This window comes from Vulpes lagopus, chromosome 11 (assembly GCF_018345385.1).
Source record: "Vulpes lagopus strain Blue_001 chromosome 11, ASM1834538v1, whole genome shotgun sequence".
Taxonomy (NCBI): Eukaryota; Metazoa; Chordata; class Mammalia; order Carnivora; family Canidae; genus Vulpes; species Vulpes lagopus.
Window position 1 is genome coordinate 89,175,669 of NC_054834.1, and position 19,552 is coordinate 89,195,220.

At 40.4% G+C, this 19,552-nt stretch overlaps 1 protein-coding gene across 1 annotated transcript in view; it reads right to left on the reverse strand.

Moving 5' to 3' along the window:
• Nucleotides 1-19,385, reverse strand: part of GRB14 (growth factor receptor bound protein 14) — a 114,737-nt gene extending 95,352 nt beyond the window's left edge. Inside the window, exons 1-2 of the mRNA XM_041722219.1 lie at nucleotides 19,139-19,385; nucleotides 17,632-17,764 (exon numbers count right to left, since the gene is read on the reverse strand). Of these exons, the coding sequence (XP_041578153.1) occupies nucleotides 17,632-17,764; nucleotides 19,139-19,353 (348 nt within the window). The 5' untranslated portion in view covers nucleotides 19,354-19,385. The remainder of the gene's footprint in view (nucleotides 1-17,631; nucleotides 17,765-19,138) is intronic.
• Between the last annotated feature and the right edge of the window lie 167 nt (nucleotides 19,386-19,552).

Here is a 19,552-nt window from a genome sequence, read left to right on the forward strand (position 1 = left end):
TGTGTGTGTGCAACATATCTATTTTATCCATTCATGTATTGTTTTTTTTAAGATTTTATCTATTTATTCATAAGACACACACAGAGAGAGAGAGAGAGAGAGAGAGAGAGACACAGGCAGAGGGAGAAGCAGGCTCCATGCAGGGAGCCTGATGTGGGACTCGATCCTGAAACACCAGGATCACACCCTGGGCTGAAGGCAGGCACTAAGCTGCTGAGCCACCCAGGGATCCCCTCCATTCATCTATTAATGGACATACAGGTGACTTCCATATCTTGGCTATTGTAAATAATGCTACAATAAATATAGTGTTTATATCTTTTTGTATTAGAAATACTCTATTTTTAAAGGTAACTCAAGTTCAAATTCAAGCTAAAAATAAATCTAGACCTATAGAAACAGACTCATCAGGGTTGAGGCCCAGGAAACTGCACTTATATCAAATACTCTAGGTATGTGTCATTCCTACTGAAGCTTGAGAATTAGACACCCTAAAGCATTATACATAGAAAAAATTTTTCTAAAGTTAAAGGGTAATCATATCGCTATAATCGTAATCATATCCCTTCTGCTTCTGCAGCGCTAACGTTATCCACAGCGGCTGCGCGGTTTCAACCTTCTCCGCAAGTTTGGAGCCATCTAAAGAGTGCCTGCTCTGAAGGATTGGCTTTTCTTTCCTCTTTTCCTTAGCTTCTTTTTATTAAATAGAATTTAATTCAATCTCTAAGTATTTGAATCTTTTTTTTAATCCCATGCTTTAAAAACCAGTAATCTCTGCACTGATATTTATAGCCTTGCATTTATTCTAATGATGCATGTCTGACTAGCTAATGGTGACCAGGTAGTGGCAGGACAGGTCCGCTTCCAAATCTCTGCAAGTGACCTGGGTTCTGTCCAAGGGGAAAAAAGATTGAGAAAATACTTTCCCCTCCACTTTATCTACTTTGCCCAATTGTTCTCTAGGCCACAAGGCAGGGTTTTTACAACTTAAATCTCAATTAAATCCCAAGCAAGTGTCTGTCAATGAAAATTAATTTAACACCCCAGAGTACAGCTAAACTCTTTCATCAGAATGCATCCTTATTTGAGAATGATCCAGTTTCCCTGGTAGTTTCAAAAAATCATTCAAAATCCTACAAATTAAAAATAATAAGGATTTCTGACATTTCCTGAAACAATAATAAAAAGCATTTTTGATATTTCCTGAAAGCAGTATACCAATGCCACAAGAAAAACACTAGAGGTAAAGGAGATCAGAATATATTAAAGTTGGGTTTCACATGCAGTCTAAAAGACAACTCTTTACTAACTGGCACAGACCATGTTTCACTGCATAAAATTTGTGATAATTGAAAACACAAAGTGGGTATTTTATACACAGTTTTTAAACAGAATGCTACCTATCAAATTTGTATTAGGTACTCAGGGCTAGAACTGAAATCTGAAAATCTGGGTTCAAGTCCTGTCTCTGTCATGCAATACAATAGGATTTAACTCTTGATCTTTGACACTATCTCTTCTCATCTATAAAACTGAATAAAACTAACTCATACACTGGCAACAGGCATATATTAAAAGGACAAAAGCTATAACATGTTTGAAAGTATCTTACAAATTATATCATCACTAATATCAAGGAAGGATATATGCCACCTTAGAAACCAGTGTAAGAAAAAAGAAGTCAGACTCCTCTACAACTGTACAGACCTCCACAATCCAGGATATAGTCTTCATAGTTTTGATGAATCACCTTTCTCAAAGAAGGAAAGAGCATTTTTATATTTAAATTTTGTGTGATTACTATAATTTTATATATTTAGAAATAAGATAATCAAGTCTAAGCTAATGTTGAGTGAAAGGAACCTTTAGAATAATCTAAAACTGGTTCTGTTCCTACAGGCACATTGGTTATACCACATTAAAAGAGTGACATCTCAGGAATGCCTACCTCTAGAACTACGTTCCCTTCAAATACTACTCGTAGTATGGATCTATTAAAAATATTCCTTTTTGGTTCTAAAGATGTTTTTGAAAGTTAAAAAAAAAAAAAGAAAAGAAGGGAGGAAGGAAGAATGAAAGTTAACAGGAATCTATAAATCTTAATGGATACAGGGCAGTCTGAATTTAGATCCTGCCTCTATCACTTCCCAATTGTGTAATTTTGATCAAATAATGTAATATTTCTTAAACCTAAATGTCCTCCACTTTAAGATGGATATGGTGATAGTGTCTACCTCATTGATGTATTGGGAAAAAAGGATGTTATAAAACTTATTATCTTCTTAGTACAGCACCTGGTGCACTGTAAGAACTGAAAAACTATTACTGATAATAATAATAATAATTGCTAAATTATAACTATTTAAGTAAGCCTCTATACTGATAGGTCAAAGGAATATCTAGAATTGAAGATATCTTGATTTCTAAAGAATACCTGAGGAATGCCTCATGATGCTGCTGATGGACAAGATGGAGTAAGACCAGTATGATAACATAATTATACAGTTGACCCTTGAATGATGCAGGGATTAGGGACACCAATCCCCCACACAGTCAAAAATCCACATATAACTTTTGACTCCCAAAAAAAGCTTAGCTACTACTAAGCCTACTGTTAACCAGATGATTTACCAGTAACAGAGCCAAACATGTTTGGATGTTATATGTATTATGTGCTATATTATTATGTGTTATATTATATTATCAAAGTAAGCTAGAGAAAAGAAAATATGGTGAAGAAGTCAAGTTCGCAAGTCAAACAAAATACATTTATAGTATTATCCAAAAAAATCCTTGGATAAGTGGGCCCACATGTGTTGTTCAAGGGACACATGTAAACACAAGGATCAGTACAAAGAAGGCACTCAATAATAGTGGTTAAATGAATTAGCAACATGTTGAGAAAACTTAGCATTGACTAATCCACCAATCCTGAGTGCAGGCTAACATGGCAAGCTTTGTCTTTCCTTCATGAATGAAGACATTAATGCCATTTCCTCCTATGTGCATATGAAGCAAAGCTGGGAGCAACAATTACTGTAATAAAAGAATATAATTCAATAATATCCTGACATGCTGGGATAGCAGATCAAAACTAAGGTTTAAATAGGGAAAGGTAAAAATCCTATAAAAAATTAAGCAATTAAACAAATGATATACACCCTTGGTTTTCATGCAGTTCCTAAGAAGGCATTTATATAGAGATTTTGTTGATCACAAGGCAAAATGAACTTATTATCATTGAAAATGCTCAAGGAGACCATATGGATGGTCATCTATCAGATATTTTAGAAATGAATCCTACTCTGGGTAAAAGTGCTATCTGAACCATCTGTTCATTCAGCAAGTATTTACAGAGGACCTACGATGTGCCAGGCACAATGCTAAGATCTGGAAGCGCACTGATGTCCAAGGCAGACTTGGCTCTTGCTGCCACTGGTGAGCTTCCTGGATCACAGAACACTGATAAGCAAACACACTGATAAAGCAACAGACCGGACCTGGTAGATTATCTCAGAGCAGGACACCTAACGCAGAATGGATAAAGTCAAGTGTTTTTTCCAAGAGGACTTTGTAACCAATCAGATGAGGAGAGAGAGGAAACGTGAGGGAACTAAGAACTAGGATTTTTTATTTCTAGCATAGGTAGAGTATGCCACTCCTAAGGAAGGGAAAGCAGAAAGAACAAGTGGAAGAGGAAAAGGATTAATTCAATTTGGAATACACCAAATTTGATATGCCAATAGACAGTATAAGTGAAGATATGTAGCAGACTGTCTAGTATGACTAGTCTAGACTTCTATGTATATTGCAGTTGAGGCCATGGGGGTAGATGAGATCACCAGAGCAATAAAAGGAAACTAAGGTGAAAAAAAGTTCTAGGATGAAACCCTAAGGAAGCCAACACTGAGATCCTATGACAGAGGCCTATAAGTGATAGATGTCAAAAAAGGAAGAGTAGGTCAAAAATGCCCCAAACTGCTGAGGTATCAAAATAAGCCCTTAAGTAGGTCTTCAAAATAAAGTGGTTTTCCAAAGCTTCAGTGAGGGCCACTTCCTGCCGAGCTGAAGAAAACAGAGCCGAAAAAAACACCTCAAAGGTGTAAGGACCCGATATCCTCAATATTAAATGATATAGACGCCAATAAAATCAGGGAAGCTTTATTTATTTATTTATTTATTTAGATTTTATTCACTTATTCATGAGACAGAGAGAGGCAGAGACCCAGGCAGAGCGAGAAGCAGGCTCCCTCCGGGGAGCCTGATGTGACACTGGATCCCAAGAACCCAGGATCACAACCAGAGCCAAAGGCAGACGCTCAACCACTGTGCTCCCAGGTGCCTCAAAATCAGTGGAACTTTAGAGAGAAAGAATTTTGGCTAGAGAAAAGCTGGGAAGGAAAAAAAAAGTTGATAACCAATCCTCCCAAGGATTACAAAAAAACCACTTCCCACAATACTGAAAACAACACTAGTGTTTCTCAAATTTTTCCACCAGGACTACTGAAAATGCAAAAGAAAGTAACTTACACAGAGCTTGCCACCTCCAGGTGGGCAATGACACTAAGGTATGAAATTTGTTCTTAAAAATCCATGTAACTTGTGCATGACGCTCATAAAGACAGGGGTGTTTATTTTAATATAGAAATATTTTCCCCCATTTTCAACTAAAATGATTGTTCCAGAAAGGTGTTCCATGTTTATCACGCAACTTCCCATATGGCCCTCCCACCATCCTCACACACCCCATATGCATACACGCATCATATACTCCCACTTTGAGCAATATGGAGGAGTGCTTCATTCCACAAGAGTGACATCCTCTGGCAATCTCTGCGAGCATCTGCCAGAACCCAAGTCCCATGAACGGCTACATGACCTGTAAACACCTCGTCCTTTCATTTTCCTTAAAAATACCCCCTCTTCAACCTTCAAAGTATGTTTCAGACGTCATGGAATTTGATGGCTACAATGATGGAATTTGATGGCTACAAGGGACTTGAAGCATATGCCTCTTCATCTTCCTTACCTAACGAGTCATCATTTATCAAGTACTCTGTACATGGAGGTTGACCCAATCCCTTCAAATATTTAGTCACTTTTCTCTAAACCTTTCCCATGTATTTCCCAAGGTGCAGACGTGGTTTTGTAAAGAGGCTCTTATGCCTTTGAGACAAAGACAGGTTCAGCCTAAATGAGGTCATTAAAACAAAACATCAAGTTCCCAGTGCCCTGAGATTCCAAGCCAATGACCTACAGAGTGTTCCAGCTGATCTTAATTTCCCTGGCACAGCACAGTAAGAGTACTGTAATATAATGCAAAATGTCTCTAAAGAGAAACTAGATACTGGCTCAGGTCTTGCCAATACACAGTTAAATAATACCAAAGTACTCCTTTCATCTGAATACTGGGCTTCACACGCATATGTCACCCTTCCCAAGAATGAAAGTAATCTTCCACTATGAATGTGGGTTGATTGAAAAGCTTTTATTGGACTCAACTCCATAAAGCATACATGCTTTTTAACTGGCACACATGGCCTGGTGAGACTGAAAACGCTTCCAAGGGGACCAAAGAGACAAAGAACAGAACTTATTCTGAGTAAGAGTAATCCAAATTTAGAATGTGCTAATAGTGGTAAATCAATACTCAAAGTTTATCCTGACTCGGATCTCTAACATTTAACAATATCAAACCCCTCCCAGTAACTAAACTAAAGTTCACTTTTCTAAGTTTTCTTGCAAACTCTTTATCTCTTGTATTAGGATACATTCCCAAATATTCCCTCAATATTTCACTTCTTCTGGTCCTCTTCCACTCATTAATTCATTAATTTATTTTTTGATTCAGCAAAATTTATTGAGAGCCTATTAAGTGCCAGGCATTGCTCTATCAGCTGGAGGTGAGCAGTATATAAAACAAAGTCCCTGTCTTTACAGGGCTTATGTTCTAGTGGGAAAGGCCAGAGAATTACCACATATATATGTGAACATATAATATGCCAGATGTTATATGCCAGAGAGAAAAATTAAGCTGAGTAAGGGAGAAAAGACAGTGTGGGTGTGGAAGAAAGCAATGTCGATCTTCAAAGTCCATCTGAGCCAAAATTCATTTTTAATGATCCATCATCCAATAAATCAGTTAGGGCCTCTTATAATGTAACTAAAAACAATGAATTGGAAACCATCTGAGATGGAAAAAGATTTGTTACCAATCAGATTCATTCACCTTCTCAATTTCTGGACAGTTTATCAATGAGGCTTTACTGTTAATGATATGTTACTCTCTTATTTAAATACAGTTTGTTCAAAATGATACACTCAGAAAAAATTAGGGGGTAAAGTTAATTTTATCATACCTTGGCCAAACCAACACAAAAGTGAGGTTTCTGCATGACTTCTTCCCATTTTTTTTTTAATAAAATGCCATTGTCTTATAATGTGCTTTAAGTATATTTTCATCAAAAGTTTAGGGCTATAAATTTAGTTTATTCGATCTAAGGAAAATGTCAACCATATAATTGGAAAAGTTAGTCCTCACTCTCAAATCAGTCAGCCAGATGAGACTTATATTCTATCAGGTAAGGTCCAACTTTACTTTTCAATTCAAATAAAGGTATGCATTCTGAGAAAAAATATATTTAAAAATACTGAAAATTGTTTACAGATTATATAAGGTTACAAGATATAACCTCAGGTTTATCCAATTTACCTTCAATAATCTGGTAGCCTCAGAAAGGATTTGTCACATTTAGAAGAATCAGAATTACTAGCTACTGTAGATGCTGTGGCACACTGTCCAGACCTGGCCGCTTCAGGACTAAAGTACTCATTCTCCCATCTGCTAGCACCAGCCACCAAGTCCTCTAAGCCAAGTTCCCTTCCAGCCACTGCACTCAGCCCAAGAGAGCTGCCATGGTCAGGTCCTTCCCAGGGAACCCACCCCCTCTGCTCCAATTCTGAACAACTCTAAGGCCCACGCAGCCCCAGAGCTACTATGGGATCAACTGAGGCCTGTGCTGTGGCTGCACAGAGGCCCAGCTTATCCCTCTGTCCATTCCCATGGACAGTTTTCAAGAGTTCTGTCCAGTAAATGCCCTGCAGGCAAACGTGTGCTCCAAGTTGGTCTCCCAGGGAACTCACCGGCAGCACTAACCTACAGCAAGCACATCAGGTACTCACAGGCACATTTTCTTTCAGCTACTGGTTTATCCCAAGTATTGAAAATAGCAGAAAATGCATTTAAGTACTTGACAAAAGATTATTTCAATATTTCATGCTGATGCACTATTTACTTTGTTCTTAGGAAACTTTCCCTCAAAGGTTATATATTCTGTGACAAGAGTCAGGAGAGCGAGAAACTAAAGTCAATAATTAAAAACTGAAAAATAGGGGCGTCTGGGTGGCTCAGTAGTTGAGTATCTATCTGCCTTTGGCTCAGGTCATGATCCTGGGATCCTGGGATCGAGTCCCGCATCAGGCTCCCCAGAGGGAGTATGCTTCTCCCTCTGCCTATATCTCTGCCTCTCTGTGTCTCTCATGAATAAATAAATAAAATCTTTTTTAAAACCAGAAAAAAAAAAAAAAAACCAGAAAAATAGGGCAGCCTGGGTGGCTCAGTGGTTTAGCACTGCCTTCAGCCCAGGGCCTGATCCTGGAGAGCCAGGATTGAGTCCCGAAGCAGGCTCCCTACATGGAGCCTGCTTCTCCCTCTGCCTGTGTCTCAGCCTCTCTCTCTCTCTCTCTCTCTCTCTCTCTCTCATAAATAAAATCTTTAAAAAAACAGAAAAATAAACAGTAAAAATTTTTATCAGTCCCATCACACAATCCTATACCTGATTTTAGAACATTTCAACACTAACCAAATTTCTCACTTCTCATCATGTCTCTCCTTAACAGAAACTTATTTAAGGCATAATAAGACAGGAATTCCTTCTGATTTGTGGTGCTTCGATTAATCATTAAAGGAAGTTTTCCCTGTGTGTGATGCCCTGGAGGTTTACATGCCCCAGGGTGATGTACCAGGTGAGAACGTTATTATGAGCATAGGTGGATTCTCAGAAAGGTTAGTTTTAAGATAAAGTACCTGTGGAAGAGCAGGATCTGAAAACTGTAAGTTTGCACACCTCATATCTCTGCATTTCTACATCATAAGCACTGGCCCAAGTCATTCACCAATGATATTAATAGTTAATAATTAAAACGTTTGCTAACACCTATTACCCTTTGCTCTGAGAGATTCCTATTATGAACCCAATTGATATATCCACTTGACTCTTTCTAACATGAGAATTTTTATCCTACAGTAAGCTGCAAGGAAGTATAGCACTCCACCAAACACTTTTTTACTTATAATCTCATTAAATAAGAATAATGTGCAAAATGTACATTATATACATTATATCTATAATGTACAAAATCAGAAATATATCCATTAATTTTGTTATACATGACCAAAATATCCTATGTGTGTAATAAAAGCAAAGATATATACTGTTAAAAATCCTACTGGTCCAGGATCCTAGCATGCAATTTTATTTTTGTTAATAAAACTGGTAATAGAATTAAAAATACTTTTTAATTTGATGAAGAAGATAACTGATGATTACAATAAATGTCAAAATACAATTTGTTAAATTTATTTGAACTATTTATCAATAATCCACTGATTAATTCTTTTTTCTTTTTTTTTCCTTTTTAAAGATTTTACTTATTTATTCATGAGAAACACAGAGAGAGAGAGAGACACAGAGACACAGGCAGAGGGAGAAGCAGGCTCCATGCAGGGAGCCTGATGTGGGACTCGATCCCGGGTCTCCAGGATCAGGCCCTGGGCGGAAGGTGGCACTAAACCACTGAGTCACCGGGGCTGCCCTTCTGTCTTTCTTTTTTTAAGATTTTACTTATTTATTTGAGAGAGAGAGAGAGAGAGAGCGCGAGCGAGCATGCATGAGTGGGAGGGGAGGGGCAGAGGAAGAAACTGGCTCCCCGCTGAGCAGGGAGCCCTATGTGGGACTCAATCCCAGGACCCTGAGATCTTCACTTGGAGCCGAAGGCAGACATTTAACCAACTGAGCAACCAAGGTGCCCCATTTTCATTCTTTTTTAAATGAAAAACAAGGAACACAATATACTCTAGCTGGAGAGAAAAGCAATAAATATTTAGACCAAATAGATAAATGCAACAATTCATTTTATGTTAAGTACTGCCAAAGAAATGCACAGGAAAAGGTGATGGAGTAGAGGAAAACAAGATAAAAAAAAAACAAGTGTGGAGGGATACTTCAGGCAGTCTAGTCAAAAAGGCCTCCTTGACAAATCATCTTACACTGAGACCTACCTAAAGAATAAAGAGGATGGGGATCCCTGGGTGGCTCAGCGGTTTAGTGTCGCCTTCAGCCCAGGGCGTGATCCTTGAGTCCTGGGATCGAGTCCCACATCAGGCTCCCTTCATGGAGCCTGCTTCTCCCTCTGCCTGTGTCTCAGCCTCTCTCTCATGAATAAATAAATAAGTAAAATCTTAAAAAAAAAAAAAAAGAATAAAGAGGAGTCAGCTATAAAGAGCAAGGAAAAGAGGTTCCAAGAGGAGACAACAAAGGCTCTAAGGTAGAACAAAAGATGCCAAGTTCGTAAACAGGTAGGACTGCTCCTGCACTGTGGCTGGAATATAATCAACAAACAGTAGAATGCAGATGTGGTTATGAGAGAGATGCCAAATCATGTAGAACCCTTAGGCCAAGGTACAAAGTTGAACTTCATGCTAATCTATCAAAAAGTTTTCAACCAGGCAGTGACGGGTGTGATCTACCTTTCTAAGAGTTCGTTTCTAACAAGTGTATGGAGAATGGACCAAAATAGGCTAATGTTAGAAGAAGGCCATGTATGAGCCTCTTGTACGTGAGAAGGTAGTGGCTGAAGTTGGGATGGTAGCCATGGAGATGGAAAGACATTCACGAATTCAAGGATATTGCCATGAGAGGTATGGCAGTACTTAAAAGACCAAAAAGAAGTCTCCTTGGATTTTGGCTAGAGCAACCAAATGGATTACTCAAGGGTGGAGCAAGAGGAATCTGGAGAAGGACTTAGAGGTTATGACCACCTCCACCCTTTAAGCCAAGCAGAACCACCATGCACTGGACTTATATGTCAGCCTCCAATGTTTCACATCTAGTATTACATCCTTATTTCAAAGGTTAAATATAACTTCACCACTAACCTGGCACCTCTGAGATATGACACCTTTTCTGACTCTCTATACCTTGATGTAGATGCGCAAGTTCTAGTTTAACTAGCCCCTCCTGCCCCTATCATCTCCATAAAGCTGGCTCCTATGCTCCTTGTCCCATGACACCTAAATGTGCCCTTTATCACAGAAAGTGTGGCGACTGTGTTGGAGGATCTGAACAAAGGGTGAGAGGAAACTTCTAGGGCCAGTGGGACCAAAAAGACCTCCCAGACACCCGAACCACCACATGTCACGTTACGTCTATGGACAAGTGTATGTGAATAAACAGTCCGCTTATAAATGCTCTTTTGGAATAGGTACTTGGGGCACCTGGCTGGCTCAGCTTGTAGAGCATGTGACTCTTAATCTTGGGGTTGTGAGTTTGAGCTCCACATTGGGAGTAACGATTACTTCAAAATAAAATCTTTAAAAAAAGAGAGAGAATATTAATCCTCTCATTTCTGTTTATTTTCTCTGGAGCTTTGAAAAACGTGGAATGAGCAGAACCAAAGAGAAGTACAAGAAGTAAAGGATGCTCTCCCTATATCAGCTCTCCCATTTCTCTCCTAAATTGATTCCCTTTGGCTCCCCTGCCTTGGCAAAGACTTGTGGCCACTCCCTAGGTTTTCCACTGAGCTATCCCTTACCTAGAGTGCCAGAAGGACAATGGCCGAGTCTGCCTATCCCTGCTCAAATACACATCAGGGTATTCTTACATATGGAATTTCTTACTATTCTATATAAGCTGACATGTTTAAAAGCCACGTCCATAGGACTACAGAAAGATTTTTTTTATATTAATTAAGATCCACATTTATATTGAAACATGAATGGCTCCAATTTTCCCTCTGGTGAAAGAACATAATATATGCCCTTAGGGAAAAACAAACCAGAAGCTGAGCTTTCAGGAGAAGTGAAAAATAAAACCCATATTGCAGATAAAGGTTGGATTGCAAATGTACCCTGCAAATTAACCAAAAATTAGAGGCAACCTTCAAACTGGAAATAAAACCTTGACAAGCAGATCCGCTAGGAGATTTAAGTTTTAAAATAGGAAGAGACAGCTGTCTTCTCTTACAAGTGAAAGTAACGAGCATGAAGTAAGGAGAATCCTGAGTTGGTAGCTCCTGTCATCAGAGGCTAAGGGACATCACTAAGATGCAAGCTCAAGACAATGGCCAAGAGAGGTAGCCACCATTGAAGGGTGGTATTAACTCAAACCACTGTCAAATAAGTTGAATTAAGTGAATTGAAGCAAAGGAAGTAGAGACTTTGAACTGTCTAGGCCAATCAGCCAAACTAACTGGTAAATCACCATATATCATAAGTACATAATAAGGATTTGATTTTGTGTCCACTGTTTTTTGTTTGAGATCTTTTTTTTCTGGGGACACGAGTCATCGTCCATCATTTGTTCCCCACCTCCAAATGCCATACCCATTGAAGTTGGAGTTCCTGCTCACAGAATTTGTTCGCACAAACTTCGCCGAGCAGTGGTCCAGGCCCTCGTGCCCCTTTGGCCACAGGTGACTGACAAACACCTGGACACACTGAGCTAACAGGTATCTCCAGATGTGGACTCCCATCACTTACCAAGTGCTGAACCACAACTAGGAGGAAAGATGTGTTCCCATGCGGTGGCCATTAGGGGCCAGGTGCACTGATGTGCAATCAAGACAAGCAAGACTGAAGACAAATGTGAGAACAAAATGGACATAGAAAGAGAAGAAGAGATTATATGCTGTGCTTGTGGCAGAATGGAGAAAGTGGCTACCTTGATTCTGGCTGACTTTCTACTCCCCCTTTTCTGATCTCTCATGCGATCAGTGAACTTTTTGGCTTTCAGATACTATAACATAACCTTTCAGGCCAGTTCATGTAAGGCTCTGTTTCCTCCAAACAATCAACACTTGGATAAAATACCAACTAAAGTCCATTTGTACTATTCTTACCTTTTTTCAACTAAATGATACTGTCCACAATGTTGAAAGATCAGAGTCTAAAAGTGACAGGGAATAAGAATATCCCTGATTTTCCACCTAAATCAAAGAGAAAAAAAAATAAGTCCAATTCCTATGCCCTTCATGAGGACATTGTTATTCAGTGGGTGTTGCAAGAGGCCTTGCATATCAACATTTTTAACAAGCATCCCTGCTGATTCTGAGAAAGGTGGTCCAATGACCACCCTTTGAGGAGTACTGCTCTAAAGCCTGCTTCAATATTGCTACAAAGATCTGTGTACTTTCAAATTCCTCCCAAGAAAAATGATATTCATCAAGTGCCAACATTCAGAAGTAGCAAATTGCTGTTGGAAAGACATATTTGTTTGAAACCCTAATAGGAGCAAGTATTGTTTCTATTATTTTTTTCTGCATATATAAGATATTTGCATTTCATTTCACATTAAATGGGATTTTGTAAAATGGCCTGGGGGAGCCTAAATGCAACTTATGATGCTGTTTCCATCTGAAAATGAATTTAAATTTCCAAAGAGCTAATTTAAAGACCTTTGAAATAAAACCAGTTTATAATTTGAGGATTTCATGTATCATTCCAAACTGAGGCAATGTGATTATAGATGGTTTTAAATGATACCAAGGAATTATTGTTATTTTTGTTATTTATTATTGTCTAAATACTGGTATTTTGGTTATATGAGAAAATATATTTTTCAGAGATGCATACAAAACTAGGTTGGCATGCAATGAGAAGATGTTCAGGATTTTAAAATACTTCAACAAAGACAAGAAAAATTTCAAAAAGGAACAGATGAAGTAAATGAAGCAAAATCTTGCTAATTATTGAATCTGGAAAATGGGAATATGAGACTATAATTGATTGCTTTCTACTTCTGTGAATATTGGAAAAATGAGTATACGAGAGTTTGGTTAATGTAGCAGCCATGCAAAATTCCTACAGGACTGGGTAAATTGGGTTAATTACTAGCATCACAAAGGAATGACATCAGTGGCCCATTAATTTGGGGAGAGATGAACTTGTCTTTTCGTAGTTTCTGATATGTGAGAGAAAAAAGAACTCAAAGGCAAAGCATATGGAAAAGTAATTTCTTAATTATTTGAAAGATATTTTGTGTTTTTCTGAGATATACGAAAAGGTTTAATTCAATACAGAATAGATCAGAAACAGTGTGGTAAGGTGCAAAACACATTCAGACATAGTATTTTTTTGATCTAGGTTCTTAAATGAGTATTAACTAATGGTACTGTCACCCCTGCTCTGGCATTATGAGCAGTTATAATGAACAACCCTGGCATGTTTTTTCCTTGTACTACCCTTACAATTCTCGACTTCTGCGGAAACTGGACCTTCCTAAAAAAAAGACTCTTTAAGGCTCAAGAAATGCAGATTTCAGATCCTCGCTGTGCCACAGTCAGCCACGTGGCATTTCTTAGCCTCAGTTTACTGATCTGTAAAACAGCATTCAACTAGATGACCTCAAAGTTCTCCTCCACCTCAAACATTTATAACATAGTTTTTCATAGCTGTCTTTTTATCTTTAAAATCTTCAGATATGTTATTTTGGGACTCCTGGGTGGCTCAGCAGTTGAGCATCTGCCTTTGGCTCAGGGCACAATCCCGGAGTCCTGGGATCGAGTCCCACATCGGGCTCCCTGCATGGAGCCTGCTTCTCCCTCTGCCTGTGCCTCTGCCTCTCTCTGTGTGTTTCTCATGAATCAATAAATAAAATCTTTTAAAAAAATACAAAAAAAAAAAAAAAAACTCAGATACGTCATTTCGAATAAGTTGTACTACAAAGTCCTGGGAAGCAATTAACCAGACCTACAGGACAAGCTGAGTCCCAGCACAAAAAATACCTGAGGGTAGACAAACTCAAGACAAGAACTGATTCTTCTGCAAGGGCCAAGGATCTCTTACTCCTTCCCTTTCTTCAAATAGTAAGTACTAAGGGATGATTTCCTGGTAAATTTCAATCACAAAAAGAAAAAGAAAGAGACCTAAATTCATAAATTAAGCCACTTTTAATAAAAAGTTTAAATTGCAAGGAATTTTTTTGGACCAAGTACGTAAAGAAATCTGCTTTAAATCTGCTCTATTGGTAAACACAAGGAAATATGCCTAGGAAATATATCTGGCCAGTATTATAACAAGAAGGAGAGAGAATAAAGAATCCACATTCTATCTCATTCTAGCTCCTACTTTAAAAGAAAATACTGAAAGCCTATAGCAAGTCACTGTATTTTCAAACAGAGATAAGGCATATCCTATTTGTGGCTTCAGTGCACTTTACCACTCACGCATTATGTAGATAGCTCAATTTCTTAAAAAAAAATTTTTAGAAAAAAAATATATATAGCCTGTAAAACGATTTTTGACTATGTTTTTGAAAGGGCACATGAAATTTAACATGTCTAGTCTGGATTCTTTCAAACTTTCTGGTCAATTATTCGTAAATAACAAGCACAATTCTTCACTTTTTCTACAGGGAGAAAAGAATTGTTAAAATGCCTGGAATGGTTAATCAAAACAAGTGAAAGAGAAAATATAAAGAAAAGAGACATCAGCCTCCTGTAAGGTGTCAGCCATAAATAATAGTCAATAGAAATCTATCACATCCAGTCATTTACATCATCTCAAGTGAAGGTCAGGGATAATCAGGCCAGAAATACCATCTTGCAAAAGGGTCATCTGTGTCACAAAGATACTGAGCTTAGGAAATTACTGACATAGAGTCAGCTGTTCCCAAAGCATCACTCAGTCCAAAGAACAGAGCATACATAAAGGAATAAAAACAAAGGATCAGTTCTAAATGCAAAGTGTAGGTGGGAAACATAAAAGAATGTAAAAAGGAACCCTCCTCTTCCCTAACTCTGGGACATCCTTCTCTTCATAGAGATCCCAACCCTTGGGCAGGCGAAGAGATCACCCACTGTGAAGGGCCCTTTTCGGGTGGGAACACCCCTCTGGGACTGGTCTCTAGGAGGCGGGCCAGAACTCTCTGCTCATGAAACAGCACTGCCGTCTGTGTGGGTGCAGTGCTCTAAGAAAGTGACTGTAGAAATAGGACACAAGGCCAGAGCAGGAAACCGGCCGAGCCAATGGTAACACAGCACCCTTTGCCCATTTTGCCAATTTGCTAAACCTGATCCAAAGAAATGCTATCATTCCCCAGGATAAGAAGTCTTACTGTGGGATGCCTAGTGGCTCAGGAGGTTGAGTGTCTGCCTTTGGCTCAGAGCATGATCCCGGGGTCCTGGGATAGAGCCCCACATTAGGTTCCCTGTGAGGAGCCTGCTTCTCTCTCTGCCTGTGTCTCTGCTTCTCTCTCTGTCTCTAACGAATAAATAAATTAAATATTAAAAAAAAAAAAAGTCTTACACTAGGATGATGACCATGTACCGTTAGGGCATGCCCTGAATTAACCCTGACACCTGTGCCCACCCTCTCTTTTTTTTCTTCTTCTAAGAACATATTTTCTCTCTATTCAAATCAAACCTTGCCCCGCTGACCTCTCCTAGACACAGGCATTCTCCCAGTGTTCATCTAGATCTCTCCCTCTCTGCTCCTCTTCTATCGTCCAACTCCTAAGTCATAAACCAACTCCAAATCAAAGCCCCATTGTGATAAGCACCCTCTGTATGGCATTTTTGCTTAGCTCAGGGCCCCAGAGCCTAGGATGGTGCAAGGAACACAGCAGGCCCTCCATAAACAGGGAAACAATCTGCTAAATTCCCCAGCCGACTATTATGTCATCATCAGACATTTCCTTTTCCCATTCTGGATCTCAAGGGCAATCATCAATTTTTCCACCATCATATCTATCATCCATATTCCCATCTTATATACTAACCCAAAACCCAAGCTCTTCAAAAGTCCAGACAAAAACAGGGCTGTTTTTTGCTTGGGCTCTGACTTTAAAACTCATCCTGATAATACAGCTCTCAAGAATCTCCTCCTTGTTCATTTCCTCATCCAAAGTCACAGTCCCGCCCACTTAAGGACTTGCCTCCCCCATCAAAATCTCTAATTGAGAACATACCTCTGCTCTGGGAATATTTACTCCCACTTTCTCCAGTCCTTTTCCAAAAAGCACATGCACCAATTAAACTTCAAACCGCCCCCCTCAAACATATATATATATGCCTTGTTATACCAGACTTCTATCAAAACCCAACAGTCCATGGAAAGCTTTCCTACTGTCTTTATTATGTTATGAAGAACTCATCTATTCCCTAGGGTATCTCCTTCATTCCTAAAACCATAAACACATTATTGAACCCATCATAGGTAGTCAAAGTGCAGAAAAAGGGAGAGAGAACAATAGATGTGAAAAAAGGATCAACTGTCTTCTCTCCGCTCATTATCCCTCTCCTCACTGCAAGCATCTGACTGTTTAAATTTATTGCTTCTATCCTTGCAAGAATAAGGTACATTTTGCCTAGTGAAGCCTCTCTTTGTTTTGCTGATTCAAAATTGGGAGGGAGTATATTAAGAAAAGATGGGATTATTCTAGGATACACTGATTTTTCTTTTTTTTCCAAAATGTATAATCATGGTGGATCTCCTCATAGTTGCTGGGTCCTTGAAATCTAATTTGCCTAAGTCAATCTCAAACCAGAAACTGAGAAAGAAAGCAAAAAATCATAAAAAGAAAGTCCATCTTCTAATTATCACTAAGAAGTCATCTCCCTTCTTTATAGCCAGAAGCCTCCAAACTGAGGAATTCACTGGCAAAGAAGACATGTCAAGTTCTCAATTCCAATTACCTTTTGCCACAGATTCATTATATACCACTTCCCTTCAGTAAGTGAGGTTGGCTTGGGTTGCAAATGTGGAAGATTAAAGAAGGTATTAAAGAAATCAGAGGGATCCCTGGGTGCCGCAGCGGTTTGGCGCCTGCCTTTGGCCCAGGGCGTGATCCTGGAGACCCAGGATCGAATCCCACGTCAGGCTCCCGGTGCATGGAGCCTGCTTCTCCCTCTGCCTGTGTCTCTGCCTCTCTCTCTCTCTCTCTCTCTCTGTGACTATCATAAATAAATAGAAATTAAAAAATATTTAAAGAAATCAGACAACCTCTTTCTCACCCCAATACCACTGCCCTCCTTCTGACTAAAATTGATAATTATCACATGTAACTCTCCCACCTACCCTGGAAACAACAATAACTCCCAGACTCCGTACTTTACATATACTCTCTCATTTAACCCATCCCGAAAGCCTGGTCGGTAAGTTTTACCATTCCCATTATACAGCTGTGAAAACTGAGGCCTCAAAGGAGAATGATACCGAAAACTTTGTCAGCCAATAGTCATTTAAACTAGGCCATATTAACCCTTTGTTACTTTTATAAATTACTGAGTATCTTAAAAACCATATGGATTTAGAACTCCTAAGATTTTTGAATTAGGAAATTTTAAAATGCATACCTGCTTTTTCCTTGAATTTGCTTTGGGAAACAGGCCTGCTGACAACACAGATGTAAATGGAGAACAGCATAGCTCAGGAAAAGGGTTTGGAATAGATGGCATTTCCAGAACATCAAGATCTTTCTTTTTTCTCCTACACCAAGAGAACATAGGATGTAATTTACATAAAGCGGAATGTAAAATATAATTGCTGACAGGATTAAGAAGTTACGGCCAACATGTGCCACTCTGTGACAACACTAATATTATATGAAGTATACAGCAAAGGTCTGTGATGTACTGTATGTGGGTCACAATAAAACACGTTCATTGGTATAAACCAATTTTCTATAGTAGTCCTATCTTCTTTTTTGGAGGCCTTTTGAAAAAAAAAAAAATCACTAGGCATTGTTAACTCCAATTCCAGCATTTTTGATCATTTTCCTGAAGCTGAAACACAGACTCTGTAATCACTGATGCAAAAAACCAACCTGAGAAGTTAGACATTCTTATGGATCTATTAAATCGACAAAGTCTACAAACATTTAGCGAATCCGTCCCTATGCTATTTCACTAATCACTTTGGAAGTTATGGCTTATTAATTATAGCTGTGGCTCATCTCACTTCAAATTTCATTCACAATGTTGCCCACACACAGTCTGTTGATTTTTCAAGTGCTTATAGATACTAAACCGCAAGGCAGTGTTTTTGAAGAGGTAAGTGAATAGAACTTGCTAGTATAAATGTACTCTAGTCCACTGCAGAGTAATTTTAACTTTAGTGAAGTTGAAGCACTTTGAAAATCTGGGGGGGGGGGGGGGGAGGGGAGGAGGAGGGGGAGTACCATTTCAATGTATGAATATAAAAGACTACAGATTTTTTTTTTTTTGTATTGTTGCAGTCTTTTTCCTTCTTAAAGTCTGTGCAGAATTGTGAACTCTAAAAGCACTTGGTGCTGAACGCTATGGAGATTGGGAAACCTTGTAAAGCCTCTATTCTTTCCTACCGAACAGCAAAGCAGGGCTGCTCCGATGTCAATCCGTGCTTTGCCTCCCCAGGGTCGCTGCAAGACTCTATGTGGGAGGTGAACTCATTTATGCCACGATTTTTGTAATATATAAAATAAAAAGGATTCGGGTTGGGGAGGGGGGTTGGGTTTTGGTGGGATTTTTTTTTTTTTTTTTTTGGTTTTCTTTCTTTCTTTCTTTCTTTCTTTCTTTCTTTCTTTCTTTCTTTCAGTGCAGGGCCACGAGGGGGTGGGGTGGGGGTCACCCGGCCTCGCGGCGCACGCGACGGGCAGAGGCGGGAGCCCCCGGGAGCTCCCATTGAAACGGCGATGCTATTTATAAGGCGCCGGGAGATCGCAATGTCCTGCCGCGCCGGCGGGAGCCAGCTCCAGGGGAATCGTCTTCAGAGACTTTCACAAACTTGGCCCCGCTCGGCACATGGCTCGCCCCCGGGCCCGCCTCCGCAGCCCCCGCCGGCCGCCCGCCGGCCACTCCCCCGCGCCCTCCGAGGGCTGCCTACCTGTCTGCGGCGCGGCCGCGGGCCCCGGCCGGAGGGGGCAGGAGCGCCCGCGCGGGCCCCCAGGGAGCGGGCGCGGGCGCGGGCGCGGGCGCGGGCGCCGGGCCGCGGGCGTCGCCCCTCCCCCGGGCAGCGCCGCACACCTGGGCGGCCAGCGGCGAGTCCTGGGCGGCCGCCCGCCCCGCGGCGCCCTGCCCGTCCTGCAGGGAAGTGGTCATCGTCGTCGGCCGGGGGCGCGGGGCGCGGGCCGCGGGGGCGCCGGCGCGGGCGGGCGGGGCGGGGGGCGAGGCCGGCGGCGGGAGGCGAGGCGCCGGCTCGGCCGCCGAGCGCGCTGCAGGTGCGGTGGCCTCGCCGCCTGCGCTCCGGGCCCGGGCGCCGGAGCCGCGCGGCCGAGCAGTCGGCGAGGCGGCGGGGGAG